This window comes from Dermochelys coriacea, chromosome 7 (genome assembly GCF_009764565.3).
Source record: "Dermochelys coriacea isolate rDerCor1 chromosome 7, rDerCor1.pri.v4, whole genome shotgun sequence".
NCBI lineage: Eukaryota > Metazoa > Chordata > Testudines > Dermochelyidae > Dermochelys > Dermochelys coriacea.
In genome coordinates, this window is record NC_050074.1 from 104,768,461 (window position 1) to 104,792,851 (window position 24,391).

Here is a 24,391-nt window from a genome sequence, read left to right on the forward strand (position 1 = left end):
TAAAGTCAAGGAACAGCACCTCCACTGCTTTCCCCTCATCCACAGAGCCAGTTATCTTGTCATAGAAGGCAATTAAATTAGTCAGGCATGACTTGCCCTTGGTGAATCCATGCTGACTGTTCCTGATCACTTTCCTCTAAGTGCTTCAGAATTGATTCTTTGAAGACCTGCTTCATGATTTTTCCAGGGACTGAGGTGAAGCTGACTGGCCTGTAGTTCCCCGGATCCTCCTTCTTCCCTTTTTTAAAGATGGGCACTACATTAGCCTTTTTCCAGTTGTCCGGGACCTCCCCCGATCGCCATGAGTTTTCAAAGATAATGGCCAATGGCTCTGAAATCACATCCTCCAACTCCTTTAGCACTCTCGGATGGAGCGCATCCGGCCTCATGGACTTGTGCTTGTCCAGCTTTTCTAAATAGTCCCGAACCACTTCTTTCTCCACAGAGGGCTGGTCACCTCCTCCCCATGCTGTGCTGCCCAGGGCAGTAGTCTGGGAGCTGACCTTGTTCGTGAAGACAGAGGCAAAAAAAGCACTGAGTACATTAGCTTTTTCCACATCCTCTGTCACTAGGTTGCCTCCCTCATTCTGTAAGGGGCCCACACTTTTCTTGACTTTCTTCTTATTGCTAACATACCTGAAGAAACCCTTCTTGTTACTCTTAACATCTCTTGCTAGCTGCAACTCCAAGTGTGATTTGGCCTTTCTGATTTCATTCCTGCATGCCTGAACCATATTTTTATACTCTTCCCAGGTTATTTGTCCAGTCTTCCACTTCTTGTAAGCTTCTTTTTTGTGTTTAAGATCAGCAAGGATTTCACTGTTAAGCCACGCTGGTCGCCTGCCATATTTACTATTCTTTCTACACATCAGAATGGTTTGACCCTGTAACCTCAATAAGGATTCTTTAAAATACAGCCAGCTCTCCTGGACTCTTTTCCCCCTCATGTTATTCTCCCAAGGGAACCTGCCCATCAGTTCCCTGAGGGAGTCAAAGTCTGCTTTTCTGAAATCCAGGGTCCGTCAAAGCTCTTCTTTCTTCCTTGTGTCAGGATCCTGAACTCGGCCATCTCATGGTCACTGCCTCCCAGGTTCCCATCCACTTTTGCTTCCCCTACTAATTCTTCCTGGTTTGTGATCAGCAAGTCAAGAAGAGCTCTGCCCCAGTTGGCTCCTCCAGCACTTGCACCAGGAAATTGTCCCCTACACTTTCCAAAAACTTCCTGGATTGTCTGTGCACTGCTGTATTCCTCTCTCAGCAGATATCAGGGTGATTGAAGTCTCCCATGAGAACCAGGCCTGCGATCTAGTAACTTCCGTTAGTCGCTAGAAGAAAGTCTTGTCCACCTCATCCCCCTGGTCCGGTGGTCTATAGCAGACTCCCACCACGACATCACTCTCGTTGCTCACGCTTCTAAACTTAATCCAGAGACTCTCAGGTTTTTCTGCAGTTTCATACCAGAGCTCTGAGCAGTCATACTGCTCTCTTACATACAATGCAACTCCCCCACGTTTTCTGCCCTGCCTGTCCTTCCTGAACAGTATATATCCATCCATGACAGTACTCCAGTCATATGAGTTATCCCACCAAGTCTCTGTTATTCCAATCACATCATAATTCCTTGATTGTGCCAGGACTTCCATTTCTCCCTGCTTGTTTCCCAGGCTTCTTGCATTTGTGTATAGGCACTTGAGATAACTCGCTGATTGTCCCTCTTTCTCAGTATGAGGTAGGAGCCCTCTCCTCTCGTGCTCTCCTGCTCGTGCTTCCTCCCCATATCCCACGTCCCCACTTACCTCAGGGCTTTGGTCTCCTTCCCCCGATGAACCTAGTTTAAAGCCCTCCTCACTAGGTTAGCCAGCCTGCTTGCGAAGATATTCTTTCCTCTCTTTGTTAGGTGGAGCCAGTCTCTGCCTAGCACTCCTCCTTCTTGGAACACCATCCCATGGTCAAAGAATCCAAAGCCTTCTCTCCGACACCACCTGCATAGCCATTCATTGACTTCCACAATTCGACAGTCTTTACCCAGGCCTTTTCTTTCCACAGGGAGGATGGACGAGAACACCACTTGTGCCTCAAACTCCTTTATCCTTCTTCCCAGAGCCACATAGTCTGCAGTGATCCGCTCAAGGTCATTCTTGGCAGTATCATTGGTGCCCACATGGAGAAGCAGGAAGGGGTAGCGATACAGGGGCTTGATGAGTCTCAGCAGTCTCTCCATCACATCGTGAATCCTAGCTCCTGGCAAACAGCAGACTTCTCGGTTTTCCCGGTCAGGGCGGCAGATAGATGACTCAGTCCCCCTGAGGATAGAGTCCCCGACCACCACCACTGCCTCCTTCTCTTGGGAGCGGTGGTCGTGGAACCCCCATCCTTAGGACATTAATGACATGATGATTATTAATATAAAACTATCGTATTTTCAATGGGTGATTTCTCTTTTTTAACTACTGTGGAACATGTTAAACTTATTATCTTGTTTTCTTAGGATTCTTGTAATTTTCTAGTTGCCTAGTTGAATCTTTTACTTTAACAACTGATAATATTTATTGATTCCTGTATTCCTTTTAATATGCAGGTGGTGCTCAGCATTGGTCTAACACACTCCCATTGAAATCTGATTTAAATGGGAGCAGAGTTACGCCCAGAATAAGTGCCTTTGAAAACCTTCATTTGTATCTCATTGGCTGGCACTATTGTTTTAATCATTCCTGTATTTCAGAAGCGAGGTGTACAATATACTAATTTTGTTAGATGAATAAATCTGGCTTCCACTACCTTGTTTTAGGAAATGGTTGAGATCCTAAGGATTATTTAAGATCTGGCAAATGTAACTAGCTTCTTAGAAGGTTTTTCATGGACAGATGTTTCAAGATTGAGTGTAAGCAATAAATACCAGTAGGTGGTGCAAACTGATACAGTTTAAGCTCAAAATGTAATTTAAAATTGTATTGTGAATAGTTTCACATAAAAACAATATTGTAACTTGTTTGCTCATTTTATACAGTTTAGTTTTAACTTCACAGAAAATGCATTTCCTACACAAATGTAATTTTGTTGGCCTCTCCTTCCTTTTGTGCTAATGTGGTCATCTTAGAGGTTACAAAATACATGGGGACACGGGGAGAGAGGTTAGAGAAATTGTGAAGCGTGTGAGGAAACATTGCTCTATGTTTGGTTATGTGTTTTCGGGAAAAGATATATATTTTAACTGAATACTCAAAAATAGCATTGTTTAAATACGTTTGAGTACTGTGAGTTTATTAATGAAAATGAAATTATTATTCGTATTAAATTAATATACTAGCTTTTCTCCTGCAGTGACCTGCATTGTATTGCTTTTAGATTGTGTGTGAATTGACTTTTGTGATCTTCATGTTTCTCAGAGTAGACATTCGTCAGCATAATGAAATCATAATTGAGCACATCTGCAGTCTCTGCTTAGGGGAGGCCTGTAAAGTTGAGAAAGAAGCCTCCGTATTCATAACTAGGGTGCTGGGGGGGAGGGTACAAAGAATAAATAGGCCTTAAGATATCTCTACTAGGTTTTACACAAGGCCCACTGACTGATTGCTATAGAGGTGGAGAATATTAGGGCTTGATCCAAAGCCCAATTAAGTCAATGGTAGTCTTTCTATTGACTTCATTGGGCATTGGAGTTGGCCCTTATGGAATTATATGGCATTTTCCAGCTAGAGTGAATCAGTTCAATAAGCTAGAGAGTTCTTTACATTTATGTTGAGTCTGGGGATAGATTCTTGATAGTTTTTTGTGAGTGTATTAGAACTATATGAGGATATAGGGAGTCTTTTCCCACAGTACATTCATATATGACAAAAGAACCGTGTTGCTGATAGTGTTTCCTGAGCACAAAAGGAAATGTGGCTAGTACATTTAATGAACCTCCAAGGCCGGTAAATTGGTGAGGTCAACCTCCCTTGTGTGCCTGGAGACGGGTGTAGAAAGGAGCCCACATTGCACTGTTCTGCAGCAGGCATAAGCTGTGCTGTTTGAGTCATCCTGGCAGCATTTGCCTTATGCAGACAGAATTTCTCAAAGTACCACCCTCATCAACACAACTTCAAGGAACAAGAGCATAATTCTGCCATATATTTCATGTTATAGGAGTCTCGGATGACGACCCAGCACATGTTCTTTTTAAGAACACTTTTGCTGCAGATTTGACGAAACACAAAGAAGGTACCAATGTGAGATTTCTAAAAATAGCTATAGCACTCGACCCAAGGTTTAAGAATCTGAAGTGCCATCCAAAATCTGAGAAGGACGAGGTGTGGATGGAGCATGCTTTCGGAAATCATAAAAGAGCAAAACTCTGCTGCAGAAACTACAGAACCTGAACCACCAAAAAAGAAAATCAACCTTCTGCTGGGGCATCTGATTCAGATGACGAAAATAAACATGCATCAGTCTACACTGATTTGGATCAGTATTGAGCATGGACGCATGTCCTGTGGAATGGTGGTTGAAGCATGAACGGACATATGAATCTTTAGCGCATCTAGCATGTAAATATCTTGCGATGCCGGCTACAACAGTGCCATGCGAATGCCTGTTCTCACTCTCAGGTGATGTTGTAAACAAGAAGCCGGCAGCATTATCGCCTGCAAATTGTAATCACACTTGTTTGTCTGAGCGATTGGCTGAACAAGAAGTAGGACTGAGTGGATTTGTAGTCTCTAAAGTTTTGTATTGTTTTATTTTTGAATGCAGTTATCTGTTTGCACACAATTCCACATTTTTAAGTTCAACTTCCATGATAAAGACATTGCACTATAGTACTTGTATGAGGTGAATTGAAAAATACTATTTCTTTTGTTTTTTACAGTGAAAATATTTGTAATAAAAATAAATATAAAGTGAGCACTGTACATTTTGTATTCTGTGTTGTAATTGAAATCAATATATTTAAAAATGTAGAAAACATCCAAAAATATTTAATTAAATTATGTTCTATTATTAACAGCGCTATTAATTATGATTAATTTTTTTAATCCTGTGATTAATTGTGATTAATTTTTTTAATCGCTTGACAGCCCTACTTAAAAATATAGTTTTCCTGATTTCAGCGATTCATGGATTCCAAAGCCAGAAGGGACCATTGTGATCATCTAATCTGCCCTTCTGTACTACACAGACCATAGAACTTCTGAATTCCTAGAGCATATCTTTGAGAAAAACATCCAGTCTTGATTTAAATATTGTCAATGATAGAGAATCTATCATAACCCTTGGTAAATTGTTCCAGTGATTAATTACCCTCATTGTCAAAAATTTACACCTTATTTCCAGTCTGAATTTATCTAGCTTCAACATCCAGCCATTGGATCATGTTATACCTTTTTCTTCTAGATTGAAGAGTACATTATTAAATATTTGTTCCCTATATAGATTCTTTTAGATTGTAATCAAGTCAGCCCTTAACCTTCTCTTTGTTAAATTAATTAGAATGTGCTCTTTGAGTCTATCACTGTGTGCAGCATGTTTTCTAATCCTTTAATCATTCTCATAGCTCTTCTCTGAACTCTCTCCAATTTATCAATTTATTTCCTTGCTCAGTGTCTTGTTTTCATGACATACTGTGTCTAATGTGTAATGTGTTACCAACAATACAGCACTAATGGATAAGTGAACTCTAATTGCTCCCCTATAAAGGATAGAGCTAAACAAGTATTACAAATATTTCAGAAAGATACTGAGACAACATAAGTGAACTTAGACCTATTAAGACTGAAAATCTCATCCACAGCTATAGTGTAGAGCCTTCCCTGACTCTGTTTTCTTACTATTATTTATATTTCCTATAACATAAACCACAATGTTTCACAACATTCATCCTTCAACATTCAAGCCCCCTATCTACAAAATCTAAATCTTGCTGTGCCAGAGTATGTGGTAGCAAGAAGACAAAGAAAGAAAGCATTAATATAAAAATGGTGTTATCATGTCTCCTTGGACACTATAAATATAATAGAATCACACTTACTGGCTAAACTAGCCAAATGATTTTTAACAGCTTCTTCTCCGTTCTTACATTAACTGTTGCAAAAGAAGCATGGAGCAGAGAAAGAGCTGTCAAAACCCTAGAACAGCCTGAAGATATGGTGCCAGTTCTCTTATTTACACCCAGGTAAATTGAGAGCGACTCCACTGAAGTTAATGGAATTACACTAGTGTAAATCAGATGTGATTGAGAGGAGGAACAAGCCTATGGTTTGAGCGCAAGCAAATCCACTATATGCACAGTGTGAAGGAATATAGAAGAAATAATTTCTAATGTTCTAAAGCAGAGATGGGCAAACTACGGCCCGCGGGCCACATCTGGCCTGCGGGACCATCCTGCTCAGCCCCTGAGCTCCTGGTCTGGGAGGCTAGCCCTCTCGCCTCTCCCATCCCCTGATGTCCTCCCTCTCCCACAGCCTCGCCACGCCACCGGCGCAATGCTCTGGGCGGTGGGGATGCAGAGCCCGGCCTGACCCAGTGCTCTGTGCTGTACAGCGCGGCTGCCTGTCCTGGTGCAGCTGCGCTGCCAGCCACCGGTGCTCCAGGCAGCGCAGTAAGTGGGCAGGGAGCAGTGGTGGTTGGATAGAGGGCAGGGGAGTTTGGGAGGTGGTCGGGGCATGGATATGGGTTGGGGCGGTCAGAGGGCGGGGAACGGGGGTTCAATGGGGGCAGGGGTCCAGGGGGGCAATCAGGAAGGAGAGGAGGGATTGGATGGGGTAGTGGGGGGCAGTTAGGGGCGGAGGGTCTGGGGGCGGTCAGGGAGAAGGGATGGTTAGATGGGGCAGGAGTCCCAGGGGGGCAGTCAGGAAGAAGAGGAGGGGTTGGATGGGGCAGCAGGGGGGGCGGTTAGGGAACAGGGAGCAAGGGGGGTGGATGGGGCAGAGGACCCCGGGGGGCAATCAGGAAGGAGAGGGGGGTTAGATGGGGTGATGGGGGGCAGTTAGGGGTGGAGGGTCTGGGCGCAGTCAGGGAGAAGGGGTGGTTGGATGGGGCAGGGGTCCCAGGGGGCAGTCAGGAAGAAGGGGGGGTTGGATGGGGCAGGGGGGAGCAGTTAGGGGTGGAGGGTCCAGGGGTGGTCAGGGGACTGAGAGCTGGGGGGGTGGATGGGGCAGCTGCAGGCTTCTGTTTTTAATCACAAGTTTAAAAGCAGATGGCATGATATGGACCTATGGATTTTTGGGATGCCAGCCTCAAGTTGCCTAAACAGAAATAATGAGCTAATGAGGACATCCTGAGTCATCCACGGTAGAGTTTGCTTCAAGGACTCACATTGGGTGGTGGAACTACGGACTGGATGGGAAAGCCAATCATTGCCTACTATTGTTAAGTTGTTTTACCATTTCAGCAGGTTTTTTTCTATACTTTTAGCAACATTACCAACATACATATTCACAAGAAGTAATGCAATGGTTTGTTATAGCTTTCAACATAGAATGGCAGGCTAATATGTTAACTAAGGAACAAATGTCATACAGTAATGAAAGGGTATTATATTTTGACTATAACTTTAAAACTATGTATCACATAAATTAAGTTTTATGAAGAGCACAATAGAAATTTCATTCTGTCAATCAATGGTTGAAAAGAAGATGTGTTTGTACATTGCAGATCTATTTTATATAAATTTGCACTAATGAAAAAGAAAATAAGAAAGTAGATTGGGGAAGGTTTAAATGTAATTTGTAGTGCATAAAGTATTCTTAAAGGTACAAATAAATGGGAGAATGTTTAGATAAATCTTTTAAACAGATGGTTAAGCAGTAAATAAATCTTCACATATATAAACAAGTGTTGTTGGAGAACAGTCAAAGAAAATGTTCAGATCAAAGATGTGATGTCATCTAAATAAGATAAAGCTGCATCTCCGCATTTGACTCATGGTTATAATAATAGTTATCTCAAAATCACTAAAATCCTATTAATGTTAATTTTCACAGCGTGGATCTCTGTTTATCTGCTCACCTGCACTTAACTAAATTGTTAAGTTCATAACTTAATTATGCCATTGTTCATATGGACATTTATAATCTAACTTGAAAATTTTCCCTAAAATTGTTCTAAAAGCAGTGGTGGTTCAAAATACTGTTTACTTCCTTCCTATTCACTTGAACTGGTAAGATGTTGAGTATGATGAAAACCTCATACTGGGTGCTGAGTATTTATTTAGGTCCTGATCTTGCAAAAATGGATGCACATGCTTGACTACACACAATGACATAATCTCACCATTTTAATCACAAGATTTGTGATATTTGGTGTTTTTCTTAAAATACCAGCTTTTGGAGTCCTGTTATTTTTTGAGACTTTCAGCTTTTATTTTATTTATTTATTTAAATAAATAAGTTTCTGGCCCTCATAGTTACAGAGAAAAGCTTGAAAATGTTAACTATACAGGCTCAAAGCTAGAAGGCAAATAAATACAAGGCCCTTAAATTTATTATTTTTTTAAATCTTGTGATTTATTTGAAGTCAATACCATGATTTTTTGTGAGTGTTACTCATGATTTTTGAACACTTGAATTTGGTGATGCTGGAGTTGTCCCACTGAACTTTACGAGACTACTCACAGTGCATTAAGTTAAGCATGTACATAAATTCTTGCAGAATTGGGGCTGTAGTATGTAATATTTTCCTTCACTTCTGTTAATATTGAAATTTGGTAGGTCATCTTTTACACTTCCTTAATCTGTTTCTTTTTTTTCCAGTAGGTAGCCTTGCTTATTTATCTGCAGTATAAACTGGTTTTCCATTTTTTTTTGCACATCTAAGAAACTGAGATTTTTTAAAATGAACACTGTATACAATGTATTCAATTAAGATGTGTGTAAGTCTAAAACAATTCAATATAAGTACACAGAAATGTATCTCACAGACAATACATTGGTGAGAAAACAGCACCTGTTTTATACACAGCACTGTCCTATGGCAACAATTAGTATAACAAAGTTTAAGTGTGGAAGTAGCCACAGCTGAGTGCACAAACACTCTCATAGGGGAAAAAAATAGCAAGAAAAAAAAGGCAGGGAGAGAGGGCTTATTTCCACCACTAATGTTCTGCTTATAAATAATTTTTAGTTACAAAAAAGCTAGATGTTGACTTTTTAACATTAATCACTGCTATAACTATATTTTTTTTAAATCAAGTAATATTTTATCTGTTGGAATTTTTGTATTGTTTCTGTTTCAGTCATAAGAATGGCCATACTGGGTCAGACCAAAGATCCATCCAGCCCAGTATCCTGTCTACCGACACTGGCCAATGCCAGGTGCCCCAGAAGGAGTGAACCTAATAGGTAATGGTAAAGTGATCTCTCTCCTGCCATCCATCTCCACCCTCTGACAAACAGAGACTAGGGACACCATCCCTTACCCATCCGGGCTAATAGCCATTAATGGACTTAACCTCCTTGAATTTATCCAGTTCTCTTTTAAACTCTGTTATAGTCCTAGCCCTCCCAACCTCCTCAGGCAAGGAGTTCCACAGGATGACTAACATGGTATCCTAACATTGTGACAGCCATACTGCTTTCAAGTGTCCTTGTTTTTATGGTTAAAATTCTTTCTTTTTTCTACAGACATTATCATCCAGATTGTAAAATGTTATTGAAATGCTTGTTTTAAAATACTTCATTGGTTCTAAACAAATTAAACATGTTTCAGAGTCTCTATTGCCTTTTTCAAGAGACTGTCCAAGATTTTGTTTTTTTATCTCATTTTTGTCCAGCGGCGTTGCAACGCAGGAAAAAATGGTTTTGTCTTCACTTGTGTGTTGACCTGGACCTCATTGAAATATCAGAACCACATGAGAGCTTGATTTACATAAATGAACATGCAGGAGATTCATGATGTAACTTGGTTTCAGAGTAGCAGCCGTGTTAGTCTGTATTCGCAAAAAGAAAAGGAGTACTTGTGGCACTTGTAAATGCATCCGATGAAGTGAGCTGTAGCTCACGAAAGCTTATGCTCTAATAAATTTGTTAGTCTCTAAGGTGCCACAAGTACTCCTTTTCTTTTTATGATGTAACTTGGTTGATGTTACACAAAGCTTCTTGGTGTACAGCCTGAGCCACTTAAAGTGTTGCACAGACTCATATCACAAAATACATAGAAGGACAAAGGGAAATGATCCCACTGATGTTTTCTTAGCTGATTCCTGAATTTTAAAAATAGCTTCCTTTAAATAAGGTATAGCTCCTTTCCTTTCCCAAAGGAGACGAGTTTAGAACAAATGTATCTGTAGCTGAAGCAGAGGAACCTCCTTGTAGGGGTATAAGCCCCACCATTCTCCCTGATCCTTCACTTTGGGGAAGGCATCCACACAATGGGGGGGGGTCCTCTCTTACCCCTCAGAAGATGGAGTCTTCGCCCCCACAGGTCCCCCCCCCCAGAATAAGGGGTCCTACACGTGATGAATAGCAAGGTCTCACCAGCCATAAAAGGGGTCTCTCTCCCTGTGCCAGAATGAGGGAGAGGGTCTCCTGCACCCACAAGGATCTCCACCTCCTCGCTGAGGGGGAGACTGTCACTTATGGTCCATAAGTGAGAGTCGCCCCCATCCCCTGATGCAGGGGCCTCCTCAGTCCCCTTAAATGGGAACCTCTCACCCGCTGGGGATCTCCTCCGTCCCTTTTAAGGCGTGGGGTCCCCCTAATCCAGGGCGTTTCCCTTCCCCCGTAGCAGGGCCACCCCAGCCTTTAAAATGGGGGGGGTCTCCCTCACCCCGCGGGGTCTCGGGTGGGCGGGGGGCGTTCCGCGGGCGGAGGAGCTGCGGGCCCCCGGAGTCCCAGGGGGCGCGGGGCGGGCCGGTGTCTATGGCAACCACTGTCCGGCGGCCGAGGCCGCAGGCTGGCGGCAGGGAGCGGCAGCAGCGCGGGCCCAGCGGTGCCCAAAGGCAGGTTGGCCAGTCCCAGCACTGCGCCGGACGGCGCTTGGGTGAGGGACCGGGGCGGGGGGCGACCCGGCGTCTGTCCCCGGCCAAGCAGGACCCGAACCAGCCCCCTTCGCTCCGGGCAGGGGTAACCGCCCGCGGGGAGCGGGCGCAGAGCCCCGCCCGGTGCACCCACCCCCGCCTGGTGCCATGGCCCGAGCAGCGGCACGCGCTGGTCCCGGCGGGGGCAGCTCGTCGGCGGGAAGCGGGCTCGCAACCGCCCCGGGGCCGGCAAAGCGCCCCATCAGCGGGCGGGAGGGTTTGGCCCCCGGCCAGCCCTAGTGCTGGCTTTAAAGAGCGCGGGCCAGCAGCATCTGGCTGGCTCACGGCCCTGGGCCCCACTGGCTTCCCTGCCCCTGAGCAGCTCGGCGGCCGTGGGCACGTTTCTGAACCGGGCCCCGCAAAGAGGAAGCGTGGCCGTGAGGCTGCCTTCTCCCCGGGGCAGGGGAAGAAGGCCCGTGAGGCTTCTTTTGTCTTTGTCTTTTACAGAAATCCATCCAGGCCTTGTCTACCCTGGCAGGCGTCTGATAAAACTGGTCCGACTATGTTCCGTCCTGTCCACCCCCCTGACAATTTTTGATGGAAACAAACAAAAACAAGCCTTTCCTTTTCATTGACAAATCCCCTGGAACTTTCCAGTTTTCAGCAGAAAACTCACTACCCAAAAGGTTTTGGCCAAAATATTTGAATGATAAAACAAAATCTTCTTTGGAAAGGGAACACTTCATTGCAAAATGTTTTATTTGATCAAAAACCCCTATTTTCCATTTAAAAAACAGTTTTGTTGAGATATTTTCAACCAAACCTATGCTGTGGTCTGAGATACTGACATTACCAATACCAAGAAAATGAAACCTAGTTACTTGAAAAGAAAAGGAGGACTTGTGGCACCTTAGAGACTAACAAATTTATTTGAGCATAAGCTTTCGTGAGCTACAGCTCAAGTACTCCTTTTCTTTTTGCGAATACAGACTAACCCGGCTGCTACTCTGAAACCTAGTTACTTGAGTTAGTTTGACTAAAATTGTGCCCTATCCCTAACTTTGTTTTTGTTAATACTTGTTTAACTGAAACTTTTCAATGAAAAAGATATTGGAGGATTCAATTCCTCTGCTCCTTCTACTAAGGACGAAGACAGCTAACAGTATACATTTCTGAGTCAAACAAAATTTTTCAACCAAAAAAGGAAGAGTCTGAGAAGTCTTGACATTTCTGATATTTCTGGTGTGCTCAGATCTTTTTTATAGGTGACAAAGAAAAAGAAAGAAACACAACACCAGTGTTTTCTTTATACCTTTAATCTCTCCACTTCTCTGAATGGAAATAATCATGATTATTTCCTTACATCACAGCATGTGGATTAATTAGTTTACATTTTCAAAAAGTTGCCCCAAGTGAAGTGATTTGGAAGGGAGGGATAGCTCAGTGATTTGAGCATTGGCCTGCTAAACCCCGGGTTGTGAGTTCAATTTGTGAGGGGGCCATTTAGGGATCTGGGCCAAAAATTGGGGATTGGTCCTGCTTTGAGCAGGGGGTTGGACTAGATGACTTCCTGAGGTCCCTTCCAACCCTGATATTCTATGATTATTATTAATTTCTATTTGTAATTAATTTGTGGTGACAAGAGTATTATCAAGTTACATGCTGGAGCTGTTGATGTTAAATCCACATGAAACATTTTTTCAAAGTGCTTCCCCTTTCCCACTGGAAACTTTTTGCAACATTTTCATGAATAGGACAACAACATAGAAAGAAGAGAGATGAATTTTACAGTTATTGGAATTGATTGAATAATTTTTAATATCGCAATCTCATCACCCTCTGGTGTGCTGTTGTTCCATATGGGTTTAGAAATCAATCTGTAAAGACATACAAAACATCACTTTATAAACCTAGATCCATTTTTCCTTTGCAACTTTCTTAGACTTTCACAAAAAATCTCTATGTTCAGAGCACATTTTCAACAGATTTTTTTCCCATGTTTCTAAGCTGCCTTGAATCCTCTTCTTTCTTTTTACTTGTAGGTAATTTTCTATTTCTCCTCCAGGAGAATTCTACGTTATACTTCTCTCAATTATAGGTTACACAAGACCAGCAGCTTGATCTCACTGTTGCTGAGGTCTAGGCTCCTCAGCACTGTAAATGTACGTACACACACTTTCCACGAGTGCTTTGCTTCCTCGTGCAGGTTCTAAGATCCTGAACCTATAATGTGCTAGTATCTCCTGCAAGGTGCTTAGTGCCATCAAGTCCAGTATCTTTCCATATAGCAGCAGGAGCAGCAGTAATAGTAAAGATAACAACCTTGCAGCTGTGGCTGTGTAAAGGATGCTCCTGCAACATTAACTACCACTACATAATCGACTTTCAGAAAAACCCCTGCAGAACTAACAAGATGTTTGCAACCCATCATTCTAAATATGCTGTTTGTATGTTACATCCCTTTCTCCTTCCTTCATCTATTTTATGTATCTACATCAGAAGCTCCTCAAGGCAGGAGCTCTCTTCTGTTTTTTGTATGGTGGTAGCACAGTGGGATCCTGATCCTGACTGGGGCCCCAAGTGCTACTTAATACAAGTAATGAAAATAAAAATAATAAAAATAACTGCTTCTCTGATGCTGATGTGTTTGTTTTCTGGATCAAAACATTTATATTTTCTAGTTCCCGCACCTTGGATTATTCCATAGTCAACCCGAATTGATCACAGACCATATGCTAAAGCAGATACAAAATCCAGAAGAGGTTTGGTATATTGAGAAGACATTGCCAGTAGTATACAAAATTTGGGAGCAGGTTAGTTATTGTGGACATATAATTGACTTATGGAACTCCTTGCCGCGGGATGTTCTTGAGTAAATGCTTACTAAATTATCTGAATAAGAACTAACATAAAAAGTGTAATGGCTTTCAGCCTTCATGCTTAAGGAATAAGTTGTTTGTCCTCTGTGGTAAGGAAAAATTTATCCCAAGATATACTGTTGTTCAAATTATCACTATTTTTGTTAGTACTGATAATTTACTAAAACAAATTCTTTATGTGCTGTAATGTACTATAATTGGTCTCAGTCCAACAAATGTGGATACGATATATATGTATGAAGGTTTGATTGAAATTTGGTAAGCAATTTTGAATTGTGTGGGAAATATGTATTCCCTTGAAGAAGTTTGTTTTGCTAACTGAAACACTTAAAGCCAGAAATTTCAAACTTAACTTCTTTTTTTTAAATACTTCACTGAGAGTTAGAAATCAAGTTTCAAAATAATCAGTGCAATGTTTTTAAAGTTCTGAACATTTCAAGGTAACAGTTTCATGCATGCACACTGATCCTACAGTTGGATCCATTCATGCAGACCCTTGCTTTTTTCCCTTCTTTTTAAAGACCCATGGAACCTGAATGCAAAAAAATAGTGTTTTGCAACACAAGAGTTGCAATATTGTGCACTCCAAATGCAGCAAATTCCAAAGTTAAAGTTGTACCCCCAACATTAATTGTGCGACATTGCTCATGTAGAGTATTTTCTGTTTATGCTTTTTGTAAGGGCAACTCTTAGTATATACTATAAAATATATATAGAATGTGCTTTGGGGCCACACTTACTTTGTGTCAACAATCTTAATTTTTAGAATTTCCTGATTTCTGAGTCCATAAAGGCAGAATTAATGGTAGTTGTGTTCATATTAATTATTTATAGATTGCTCTTAATATATGGTGACTTTTATCATTTTAACATGATGTCATAGTAAAACAAAAGAAAGCCATAACTAGCTCACATAGTGTCAGTTTTGGATAACTTTACTCCTCAACTAGACTAATGTTCTACTTAGTGTAAAGTTTCAGAATTTGCAGCATACATAGCACACTGGGCTCCAGTTCTAGAAGGCAGGCTGTCTTATACTCAGGTCCCTGTCCCTCAGAAAGTAGGGAACTTAGCCCACTTTCTCAAAGCGTTGAATGTCTTGGTTTCATTGAACACCACTGTTTGGGTTTATCCAGTATGCTTTTTTTGGAAGCTGTCATATTTAATCTGAGAGAGACAACCAACTGCATCCTTTGTTGCAGTTTGTCATCAGTTTGTCTCTGACTCTCCGTAGGGCAAAATTCCTTCCCCTCCACAGAACAACTCTGTAGTTTTCTTGATGATTTCTCTTGTCCTCCCTCAGGAGGTGGCATCTTCATATTACATGAGACCAGAGGCCAAATTCTGCTTCATTTATACTTGTTTAAAACCAGAGTAACTTCACTGATCTCAGTGTACTAAGAGCAGAATTTGACTAAAAGGGAGTAGTTAGGAGGGGAGTTTGGGAATAGTGAGGAGAGGAATAGAAGGTTACAGTGCATTATTGGGATTTTATACCTTTCTCTGGAGCATCTGGCATTAGCTACCGTTGGAGAAAGAATACCAGGCTAGCTAGGCCACTGGTCCATACTCATATGACCTTTCATATGTTATTGTGACATCCATTTATTTTGTGTAGCTGTTTTCACTGTCCGGAAGAATTAATGATGGCCCTTGCATCCATTTATGATGGATTAGAATGATGTCAGCAGAAAGAGTAGAAAGATATATTAAAGAGACTGGAATGTGAAGTCATAAAAACACAGTTTGAGAAAGTTTGTGTTGCTTTGACTTTTAAAAAAGACCCTGCAGATGAAAACTGTTTCAGTTGGAAGGTCACTGTGTGCCAGAGCTGACTGTCTCTAATCTCTCTGTGTGAGGGAACTTCCTGGCTGTGAGGTTAATTACTTTTCTCAGAGGCAGGAATACAGTTCTTACTTAGATTATATTATTCATTGTTCTTACTTTGCTGTAATCTTAAAACTATTTTTACTATAGCTTTTTTTTGCTGTAGTTAATTTGTTAAATAGCTCCCAGAGATATTATTCAATATATATGTATCTTTTGTTTTTCAATTTTCCCACACCATTTAACAACTATATATAAACTTGCTATTCCTTTGTAAAGATGTAAATGACTGGATCTTAACCACACTGATGTGTTTCAGTGGTAGCTCTGTGCATTTTATCCATTCAGGAGATATTACCTAGGGCCCTGAGCCTGTAAGCAAGTACACATGAGTAGTCCCACTGAATTCAGTGGGAGTACTCACATGCATAACATAACTCTGGTGCATAACTATTTGCAAAATTGGGGCTTAGAGGCATATTCATGGTGTAGCTGATCTGCTTATGAAAATCCAACTGACTTCACTAGGAGTTCTATGCATGGAGTAGCTATAGAATTGGATCCTTGAAAAGTATTACAGATCTATAATTAAGCAAAAGCATGTGTGGCTACAGTTGAGTTTATATAAGAGATTATATGGTCATGAGGCACACAGCACAAGACCAAACCAAGATCTATAAAGTGTACCAAATGGAGATCTTCAGTTGTAACCTAGACCCTGATCCTGCAGCTGATTCCATGCAGGCAAACTCTGGCATCTGCCTGTTCTTCAAGATTGGGACCATAATTATATTTTTCTTTATAATTGATTTATATTTTCTGTTACAAACCACAATTTATTTCAAATAGCTTTTGTATTATAGCACAGTAAAACTAGATACGCCCTCTGGAGATGAAGATCTACAGTTATAAACTGGAATATTCCTGCCTCCGTATTAAGTGTAAAAATCATTAGAGAAGTTGTGAAAATGAACAGAAAGTTACCAACACAAAACCGAAAGATGGTGCTTGGAGAAGCAAAAAGGACAAGTCTAGTAGTCCAGAATAGTTTTTGGAATTTCATATTTTAACCATTTTATACACATAGGACTGAAACTTTATATAGTGCATAATTAATTTTTAAATTATTAAATTTATTACTTTCCTACAATTCTGTTCATGCATTTTCAGATGCTTTCTTAGTCGTGTTTTTTTGTAGTGGTTTACAAAATGGATAAAAAGTATGCACAAAAGGTGAGTTTAAAAACTAGTTCTGTGCTTAATGGGCTTCCAGAGCCTGGTTACTGGATGACATTCAACACATAAATCTCAGATTAACTCAGTTTTGAGTTCCCTTTTGTATTTCAACTTTCATTTGTTGCGGGCTCACTAATGAGCCACACAAAAAAGTTTTGACATTTCTGTAATATCTTGATGCTTCTATAGAGAATAAGGTTTCTCTGATTTGGAAGTTTGCATTTAATCGTGTGCATGTTCAATAAGTCTTGTGAATATTAAATTCTGATATTCTGGAGAAAAATACAGAGAGCCAGTTTTGCAGGAATAAACCCATGTGCAAGAAGATTTAACAGATAATGCCTCTGTTAATAAAAACATAATTTTTGCATTTGTCAGAAAGTGCAAACTAAGATTATAGCACACACAGATGGCATAAGGTATATTATAACTTATCTTTTATTTATCTCTTTTTCAGAAAGCTGTAAAAAATCACTTTCCATTTTCAACCCATGACAACAGGAATTGTTTACAGAATGTGGGAGAGTACTTTGATTTTGTGAGTATCCAGCACTGAGAAAATCAGCAAGTTCATATCTCTCGACCTGCCAGAGATTAAACACAATATTCTTGCAAAATTCATGGATGCTCAAAAAGGTGATGAGAGAAAATGCACAGTAACACCAATGATAACATACACAGATTGTTGGGACATAACTTCTTATGTGTAATGACATATGGGTATGTCTTCTCAATCCTCATAACAATATAATATGGCATTTACAGATACCCAGAATAGTATGTAGGATCTGGCAGGAGTGATACATACATAATTGACTTCTTGTGGAGCATAGCAGCCCAAATCGTGTCACTTTCTCTTAGTCTACAGGTTTATGAGTTAACCACTTGCAAAAGTGTTTTTGTACTGATTTTTAATCTGGACACAGTGATTGTTTGGTGTGCAAATGCAAATCTGGCATTCTGTTTTGGAAGCAGAGTTTTGGAAGTATTCTCACACTGCTGTGTTGGTGAAATTCATCTCTTCTCACAAAAAGTTAGAATAAATGGTCTTTTTGTAGGCAATTAAGTAGGGATTGTAAGAAACAACCTGTGAACAAGCTTCAGGACTGTAGCACAGCCTCTCTGGACATGTCTATACGAACAGTTAGTGCATGGCAAGCTAGGGTGTAAATCTACAGCGCACTAGCCTGCTATGCACTAACTGTCCATGTGGACCCTGCTACCGTGCACTAAAAGTTCCATATTGTGTTTTAATGTACTCTGCTTTGATAGTAGCATACCTTGTTACAGTCTGTGGGGCTGAAATAAAGGCTGCTTTGCTATTCCAGACTCTAGATAGATCGTGTGCCCCTCTGGCGCAACCCCATTTCTCCCGGCTTATTTGGAGCTAGCATGAAGCTTACCTCTGTGGTGAGCAAGAGTTATAGGGGCCTCTCTATGTAGCTGCTCCACCTGGAAGTTTAGTAGACTAGAGAAGCTTATAGGATATGTGTTTAAAGGTATCATAAGGCAGTGGTTCTAACCTTTCAGGGGTCTGATTTGTCTTGCATACCCCAAGTTTCATCTCACTTAAAAAGCTACTTGTTTATAAAATTAGACATAACAATACAAAGTGTCACAGCAAAATGGCTTACTTTCTCATTTTGTTTCTATGAAATTGTAGTTTGTACTGGCTTCATTAGTGCTTTTTATGTAGCCTGCTGTAAAACTAAGCAAATAGCTAGATGAGTTAATGTACCCCCTGGAAGACCTCTGCGTACCCGTGGTTGAGAATCACTGTGTTAAGGGAACCACCATTCTGAGTGAATTTTTAAATTTTCCTCTTTTTTCTTTTACGTTTGCAGGTGTAATAATTTCAATTTTGATTTTTTTTCCTTTTTGGAATGTTGATATGTTTCTATGCCAGCAAAAGAGACAGCATGATCTACTAGACAGTGCACAGAGTAGGGAGTCAGAAACTCCTGTATTCTGATTCCTGCTCTTCTACTGAAAACTTTTGTGACCTTCGGCAACTCTTTAGCCCAGATTTCGAAAAGCATTCATTAATGTTGAAAATCTTCAGTTCTTTTGCCCAGTGTGTTATAATCAATGCCTGATAATTTTCAGAGACACTGATCACAAGGAACTCTAGTGGGAGTTCAGTGGGAGTTGTGGGTTTATCACATAAGAAAAATCAGACTCTCTGGATCTCAAGTTTGGCACACTTACCACGTGGTGAGTGCAGGCCTGACCCTGGCAGCAGTCCTCAGGGGAGTGGGGGCAGGGCTGGGGTGGAGCAGGAGTGGGGGCCAGGGGGAAGAGGCGGAGCAGGGGCCGGAGCAGCACGCAGCTGTGCAGGGCACCAGGAAATGTGATGCCCCAAATTTCCTGCTGCCCTACACAGCTGCATACTTTGCGTATGGATAGGGATGGCCCTGGAGACAATGTGCAAGAGTTGATGGGGGCTGGGCAGTCCAGTGGGTACAATGAAGCTGGATCCTTGGGACCCACCCCCACACAGGAACCATGTCAGGATCATAAACTGTAGTTTCAGACATGCAGATGAACTTTGCTGTGCTGTATCATGGGTGTGAAAGGGGGATTGCTTTCTTTACTTTCCCTCCAACACACACACCTCTGCCCAGGTTTTAATCATGGTGGATATGGCCCATGAGAGAAACTACGTAATAAAGCAACTGAAGTCTATATTATGGTATAAAATAAGTATAAGCATAACACAGAAGGAGATGGACAGAAAGAGATGTCACAATGTGTGCATGTGAATACATATAATATTGATAGTGGTACATAAGAATGACCCTACTGGGTCAGACCAAAGGTCCATCTAGCCCAGTATCATGTCTTCCAACAGTGGCCAGTAGGACCAGGAGCAAATAATTTAGGGAAAGGTTTAGAATGGTAAGCTGTGTGAAGGCTTTTATAGAGCTTAGCGTGGATGGGGTCTGGAAAGAACTCTTCTTATAGTTAAACACCACTACCAGCAAAATAAACTAAAGGCTGATCCTACAAGCCTTCTGCACAAGGACCTCCTATGGATTGCAACATGTGGAAGAATTATAAGATTAGTTCCAAAAACAACGTGTTTTCCTTCTGCAGAGCATTTTAACTCATATATTTAATCATCGTTCCAAAACCAAAATGTACACATCTTTGAACAATCTGTAAACAAACACATCATCATGCAAAAGAACAGGCAACTAAAGCACAAACTTCTAGGAAAAGTTGACTTGACTACTAAATACATTTATTTCCACTTTGAATTCACTGAGTTGGAAAGATGCAACAAGAGTTATTTTTGACATATTTTTAATCTATGGATGCCAACATGCAATGGACAATCGCCTCACGTCATATCAAAATATATTATATTGGAAGATTTCCAGAAGCATGTAGTAATTTCCTTAGCACATGTTGAAATAAATAATAATATAATAATGATTTTATTTATAAAGTGCCCCCCTACTGAGGTACTGCACAACATTTTGAAGTACAAAACATCATTAAACCATAGGAAAAACAGATAAAAGGCCAAGTAACATAGGGTTATTAAAAAAGAATAATTTTGTTTGTTTGTTTCGAGTGAATAGAACCAGTCTGACAGCTCTAAAATCAGATTTTCCAAAGCTTTAGCCAACAAATTTCACCCCCAAACTGATTCAAAGTGAATGTACATGCCAATTATATGGTATGAGAAATACCCCACACTGTTCAGTATACACAAGAGGGGTAATCTTGGGCCTTCACCAGAAGGAAGAAAAACATTAAAAATACAGAAAGAATGTGTATCTGTGGTTTACTATTACAAATGAATATAGTGAAATGAGTCTCTGAGTTGATATGCTTTTCTCCAAAAATCAAAAGATTTCAAATTTGTTTCTCTAACTTATTTTTGCTTTGCTTAATTTTTGACTTAAGCTAATTAAAAAAAAAAAAGTAATTGTGGATTAGTTTGTCAGTAAATTCTCAAACAGGATTGTAATAGATGCCAGAGGAAAAAGTGGAGGAAACATGTTCTCTATCCAAACTGGAATTTAAATTGTCTTAGTTGGGCTGAGTAAAACAGGTGATTTCCCAAGTCCCACTGATATTCTAAAGAACATGTTTATATGTTTATAGATGAGACAATATATGTAACTATATGTAATTTTTAAATGACTGATGAGAAGCCCAATCTATTGGAATGTTTGGTCTTCTGAGACCAGATCCACAAAGGGATTTAGGTATCTAACAACCAATTTTAGGTGGTACTGCAATCCACAAACCCCTGAAATAGGGAACTCACTGTTCAAATCCCTTCTCATCAAGCTGTGGGAGGAATTGAACTGAGGTCTCCTGCATTCTGGATGAATGTAGCCTGGATGCAGTTATAAATGTGGTTAATATTAATATAGCTTATTCCCAGTATAAGACACTTCTACACAGGTCTGACTATGTCCACAGTAGGGTTTGTACTGGTATTTTTTTATTTTAAAATCTCTCTCAAATCCCGAACTGGCATAGTTATACCAGTGCAAGATATGTGTGTAGCTCCGGCCTTGGACCAAGTTAGTATTAGTTTGGTCTGCTCAGAATTCCTAAAATAAGTAGACACCTCAGAGAAAGTATTTGTGTGTTTACACCTGAGCTACCTGTGAACTTTCTCTTATTGTTCAGACACCCTGTCTGTTGCATTGCCCAGGAACCACTAGCTGGCAAACTGTGGAAAGCCATTCTACTATGGAGCAAGAAAGGAGCACATACAGCTACCTCCTCCCAGATTTGTTATTTTATGCCTACCTTCCCTACAAAGTATTAAAATAGTGAGATGTTCCAACTGTTTATCTCTAGAACATCTAATTAAAGGGAAATCTATTCATCAGGGAAGTAATCCTGCCTGACCTTAATTTGGACGCATGGCAATTGTGGGTGTGGATGAAGCATAAAAAAATACCCAGTTTATGATTCATTCAGGCAGCTGTGTATTTTTATGACAAGTCAGCAGAGGTGGTCAACTCTATCTTTCCTCCGATCAATGTTTTCTAAATTTCTTATATTTGAGTAATACAGATTTGTAAGTGAAATTTCTAATTTATATTTAAAAATTCTTGAGTATGCTGAGCAGTGAGACTTCAAATGAGAAAATATCAAGAGAATATTTTTTGGTTTGGGAGAGAATTCCATTCCAATGCAAAAGAGCCCCAAATCTCTAGGTTCCACTTAAGTCCATAGGGTGAAATCAGCTTGTCATTAGACCATCTTTGGGAGAGGTGCAAACAGGTTGGGTAAGGTGAATCCAGCCTGCTATGTAGGCCCTTCTCTCTTCCTTTTCTGCCTGGGGGAGACATACTGCTAACTGAGATGGAAAGCTTTTGGGGGAACCCCTCACTAAAAGTTTGGCAGCACTGAACTGAAGAAGTATTCTGCATCCTAAACAATGCCAGTTCTTTCTGCTCCATATTGCAAGTAATATCTTGTAATGCTTTTCTCCAGCAATGAGATTTCTAGAAATAGCAAAAGTTCATTGTCCCCTTTAATATTCTCTAGAAATGCAAGGCAGTTTTTACAAGTGCAAACTTGCTATTTCCTTAGGTGAAAGTAAATACTGTTTAATTATTTTATTTCAAAAAAATCAGAAATAAAGATCTGTGTTATGGGTCCAGACTGACAAACCATAACTGCCATAGAGCACAGGGCCTGCTACTCTGAGCAGTGCAGGTAGGCTTGCCACATGTCCAAGATCATCCCTTTTTGAGGCAGCTGTGCTGAGAAATCTGTAAGGATGCTTATTATACACTGTCAGCTGTGCAGTTTTATGGGCACAGGATCATCTCAGCTGCCCTGATTTTTCATACCTCAGAGGTGGCAACTCCAAGTCCAACACTAGTGAATTGTTGGAGTATTGGTTCTATAACAGTTGCAGGTCATTCATACCTCGAAAGCATCATAGGCATGCATTAATGGCCCGATACACAGAGCTTCTCATCTTATTGGATAATTAATCAATGCCCCAGTGGCACTTTGGCAGTGCTTTTTTTCATTCTGTGCTTCCCCTTAGATGGTAGTTAGATGGTGTATGGCTGTATCCACTTATGGGGAAAGTCAAAAGACAATAAAGTTTAATTTCCTGATTCTCCTGGGATACAGTGGTTCTTTAACAATGACTCTTCAGTTGAGGAGAAATTAAAAAGCAGCATGATCAACATATTGCATAATATTTCATGGTTGGGGTTAAGTACCAGGTTTAAAGACTAATTTTTAACAAGTATTACTGAGCAAAACCTTTTATCAAAGGTGTCTAAAGCTAATAACAAAAGTAAGATTAGACAAAGCACCATATTCTTTGTACCTTCTTATGAGGCCTGTCTATATATGTGTTTTTAATTTTCTGCCTAAACTTAGCTTACTGTTTGAAACTAAATTTCTAACAAATAATATAAAGTTCTGATACGGTCATCTTAAAAATATTTTATAGCTGGTAATAGTTACATACCACAAGAAGACAAATAGCTGTACATACCACAGTTCTAAGTAATAAGGAAAGAAGAGCTTGATTTGAGTCTCACGCCAGTTGTACATTAGTGTAACTCCACTGTTGCCAATGGAGTTAGTCCTGGTTTACATTGGTGTAAATCAGATTAGGAATGCAAGTAAATTGATTCAGACTCGGATTAAGAGACTTATAGACTTCAAGGTGTTTTTAAAATGAGCTTTCATGTTGTTACAGGGTTCAAAATCTTTCATTTCGCTATTGTTTCTCTTTTGTCTTTATGAAGCTCTGTGATCTGGCCCCATCTATTTAACTGAATCAGAATGATAAAATCCTATAAAGTAGATAAAATGTAAAAGAAGTTACCTATGAATTTAGTTTTAATTCAACATTAAATTATGTTTCTGTCTTCAAGTTTTGGATGTGCGCTAAACATGGGAACTAATAGGATCTCCTTTAGAACATACGCATATTGATTTTTGGAGAAAGCTATGGATAATAACTCCTATTTCAGTGTTAGCTTAAATTTTTTATTTCCATATGGATTCAATAAAACATTACCCTTCTAAAGCTGCTACAGTGTGTCTTTATATTACAAATTAGAGACTTTCTAAAGTATCTAAATATCTTATTTTAAGTCAAGGGTTAACTAACTACCTGTGAAATTTGGAATTCTTCTTAAGCATCATTTTCCTTTTCACAGACAAGCAAGAAAACTAGAGAGTCTTTTTTGCTTTAATTCTGGTTTTGTACTTCTTTATTTAGAAAAAAATATTTATGCATATTCATGGGCTATATGATCCCCTCTCACAGAGAAATGTGCAGGAGGGACAACATACTATGGAGATGGATGCCAATATGAAAACCTAAGCACTGATCTGCAACTGGGTCCATGTGGGGAGACCCTTACTTCCATGTGCAGCCTCACTGAAGTCAATTGGGCTCCACATGCTCTGTCGATATGGATTCAATTACAGAATCAGGGTCTTTGTTAACTGGGTAACTTCACAGGAGAATAAAACCTTTAAAAAAGGGGGGGGCAGGGGGAAGGAT

The 24,391-nt window shown here is 40.3% G+C and overlaps 1 protein-coding gene across 1 annotated transcript; it reads left to right on the top strand.

The window, feature by feature from the left end:
• The first annotated feature begins 6,020 nt into the window (after positions 1 to 6,020).
• Positions 6,021 to 19,076, top strand: TEX36 (testis expressed 36). Its single transcript, XM_038410622.2, has 4 exons — positions 6,021 to 6,148; positions 10,809 to 10,953; positions 13,612 to 13,743; positions 17,330 to 19,076. Exons 1-4 carry the CDS (start codon positions 6,021 to 6,023, stop codon positions 17,426 to 17,428), a joined length of 504 nt encoding a protein of 167 aa, XP_038266550.2. The 3' UTR covers positions 17,429 to 19,076.
• The last annotated feature ends 5,315 nt before the right edge of the window (positions 19,077 to 24,391 follow it).

Excerpts from the sequence above, each read along its gene's own strand:
- TEX36 (XM_038410622.2), top strand. The coding sequence starts at position 6,021 with ATGATTTTTAACAGCTTCTTCTCCGTTCTTACATTAACTGTTGCAAAA. Across the intron at positions 6,149-10,808 it reads GTTCTCTTATTTACACCCAG|GGGGCGCGGGGCGGGCCGGT; the intron begins GTAAATTGAGAG and ends CCGGAGTCCCAG. Across the intron at positions 13,744-17,329 it reads TATACAAAATTTGGGAGCAG|AAAGCTGTAAAAAATCACTT; the intron begins GTTAGTTATTGT and ends TCTCTTTTTCAG.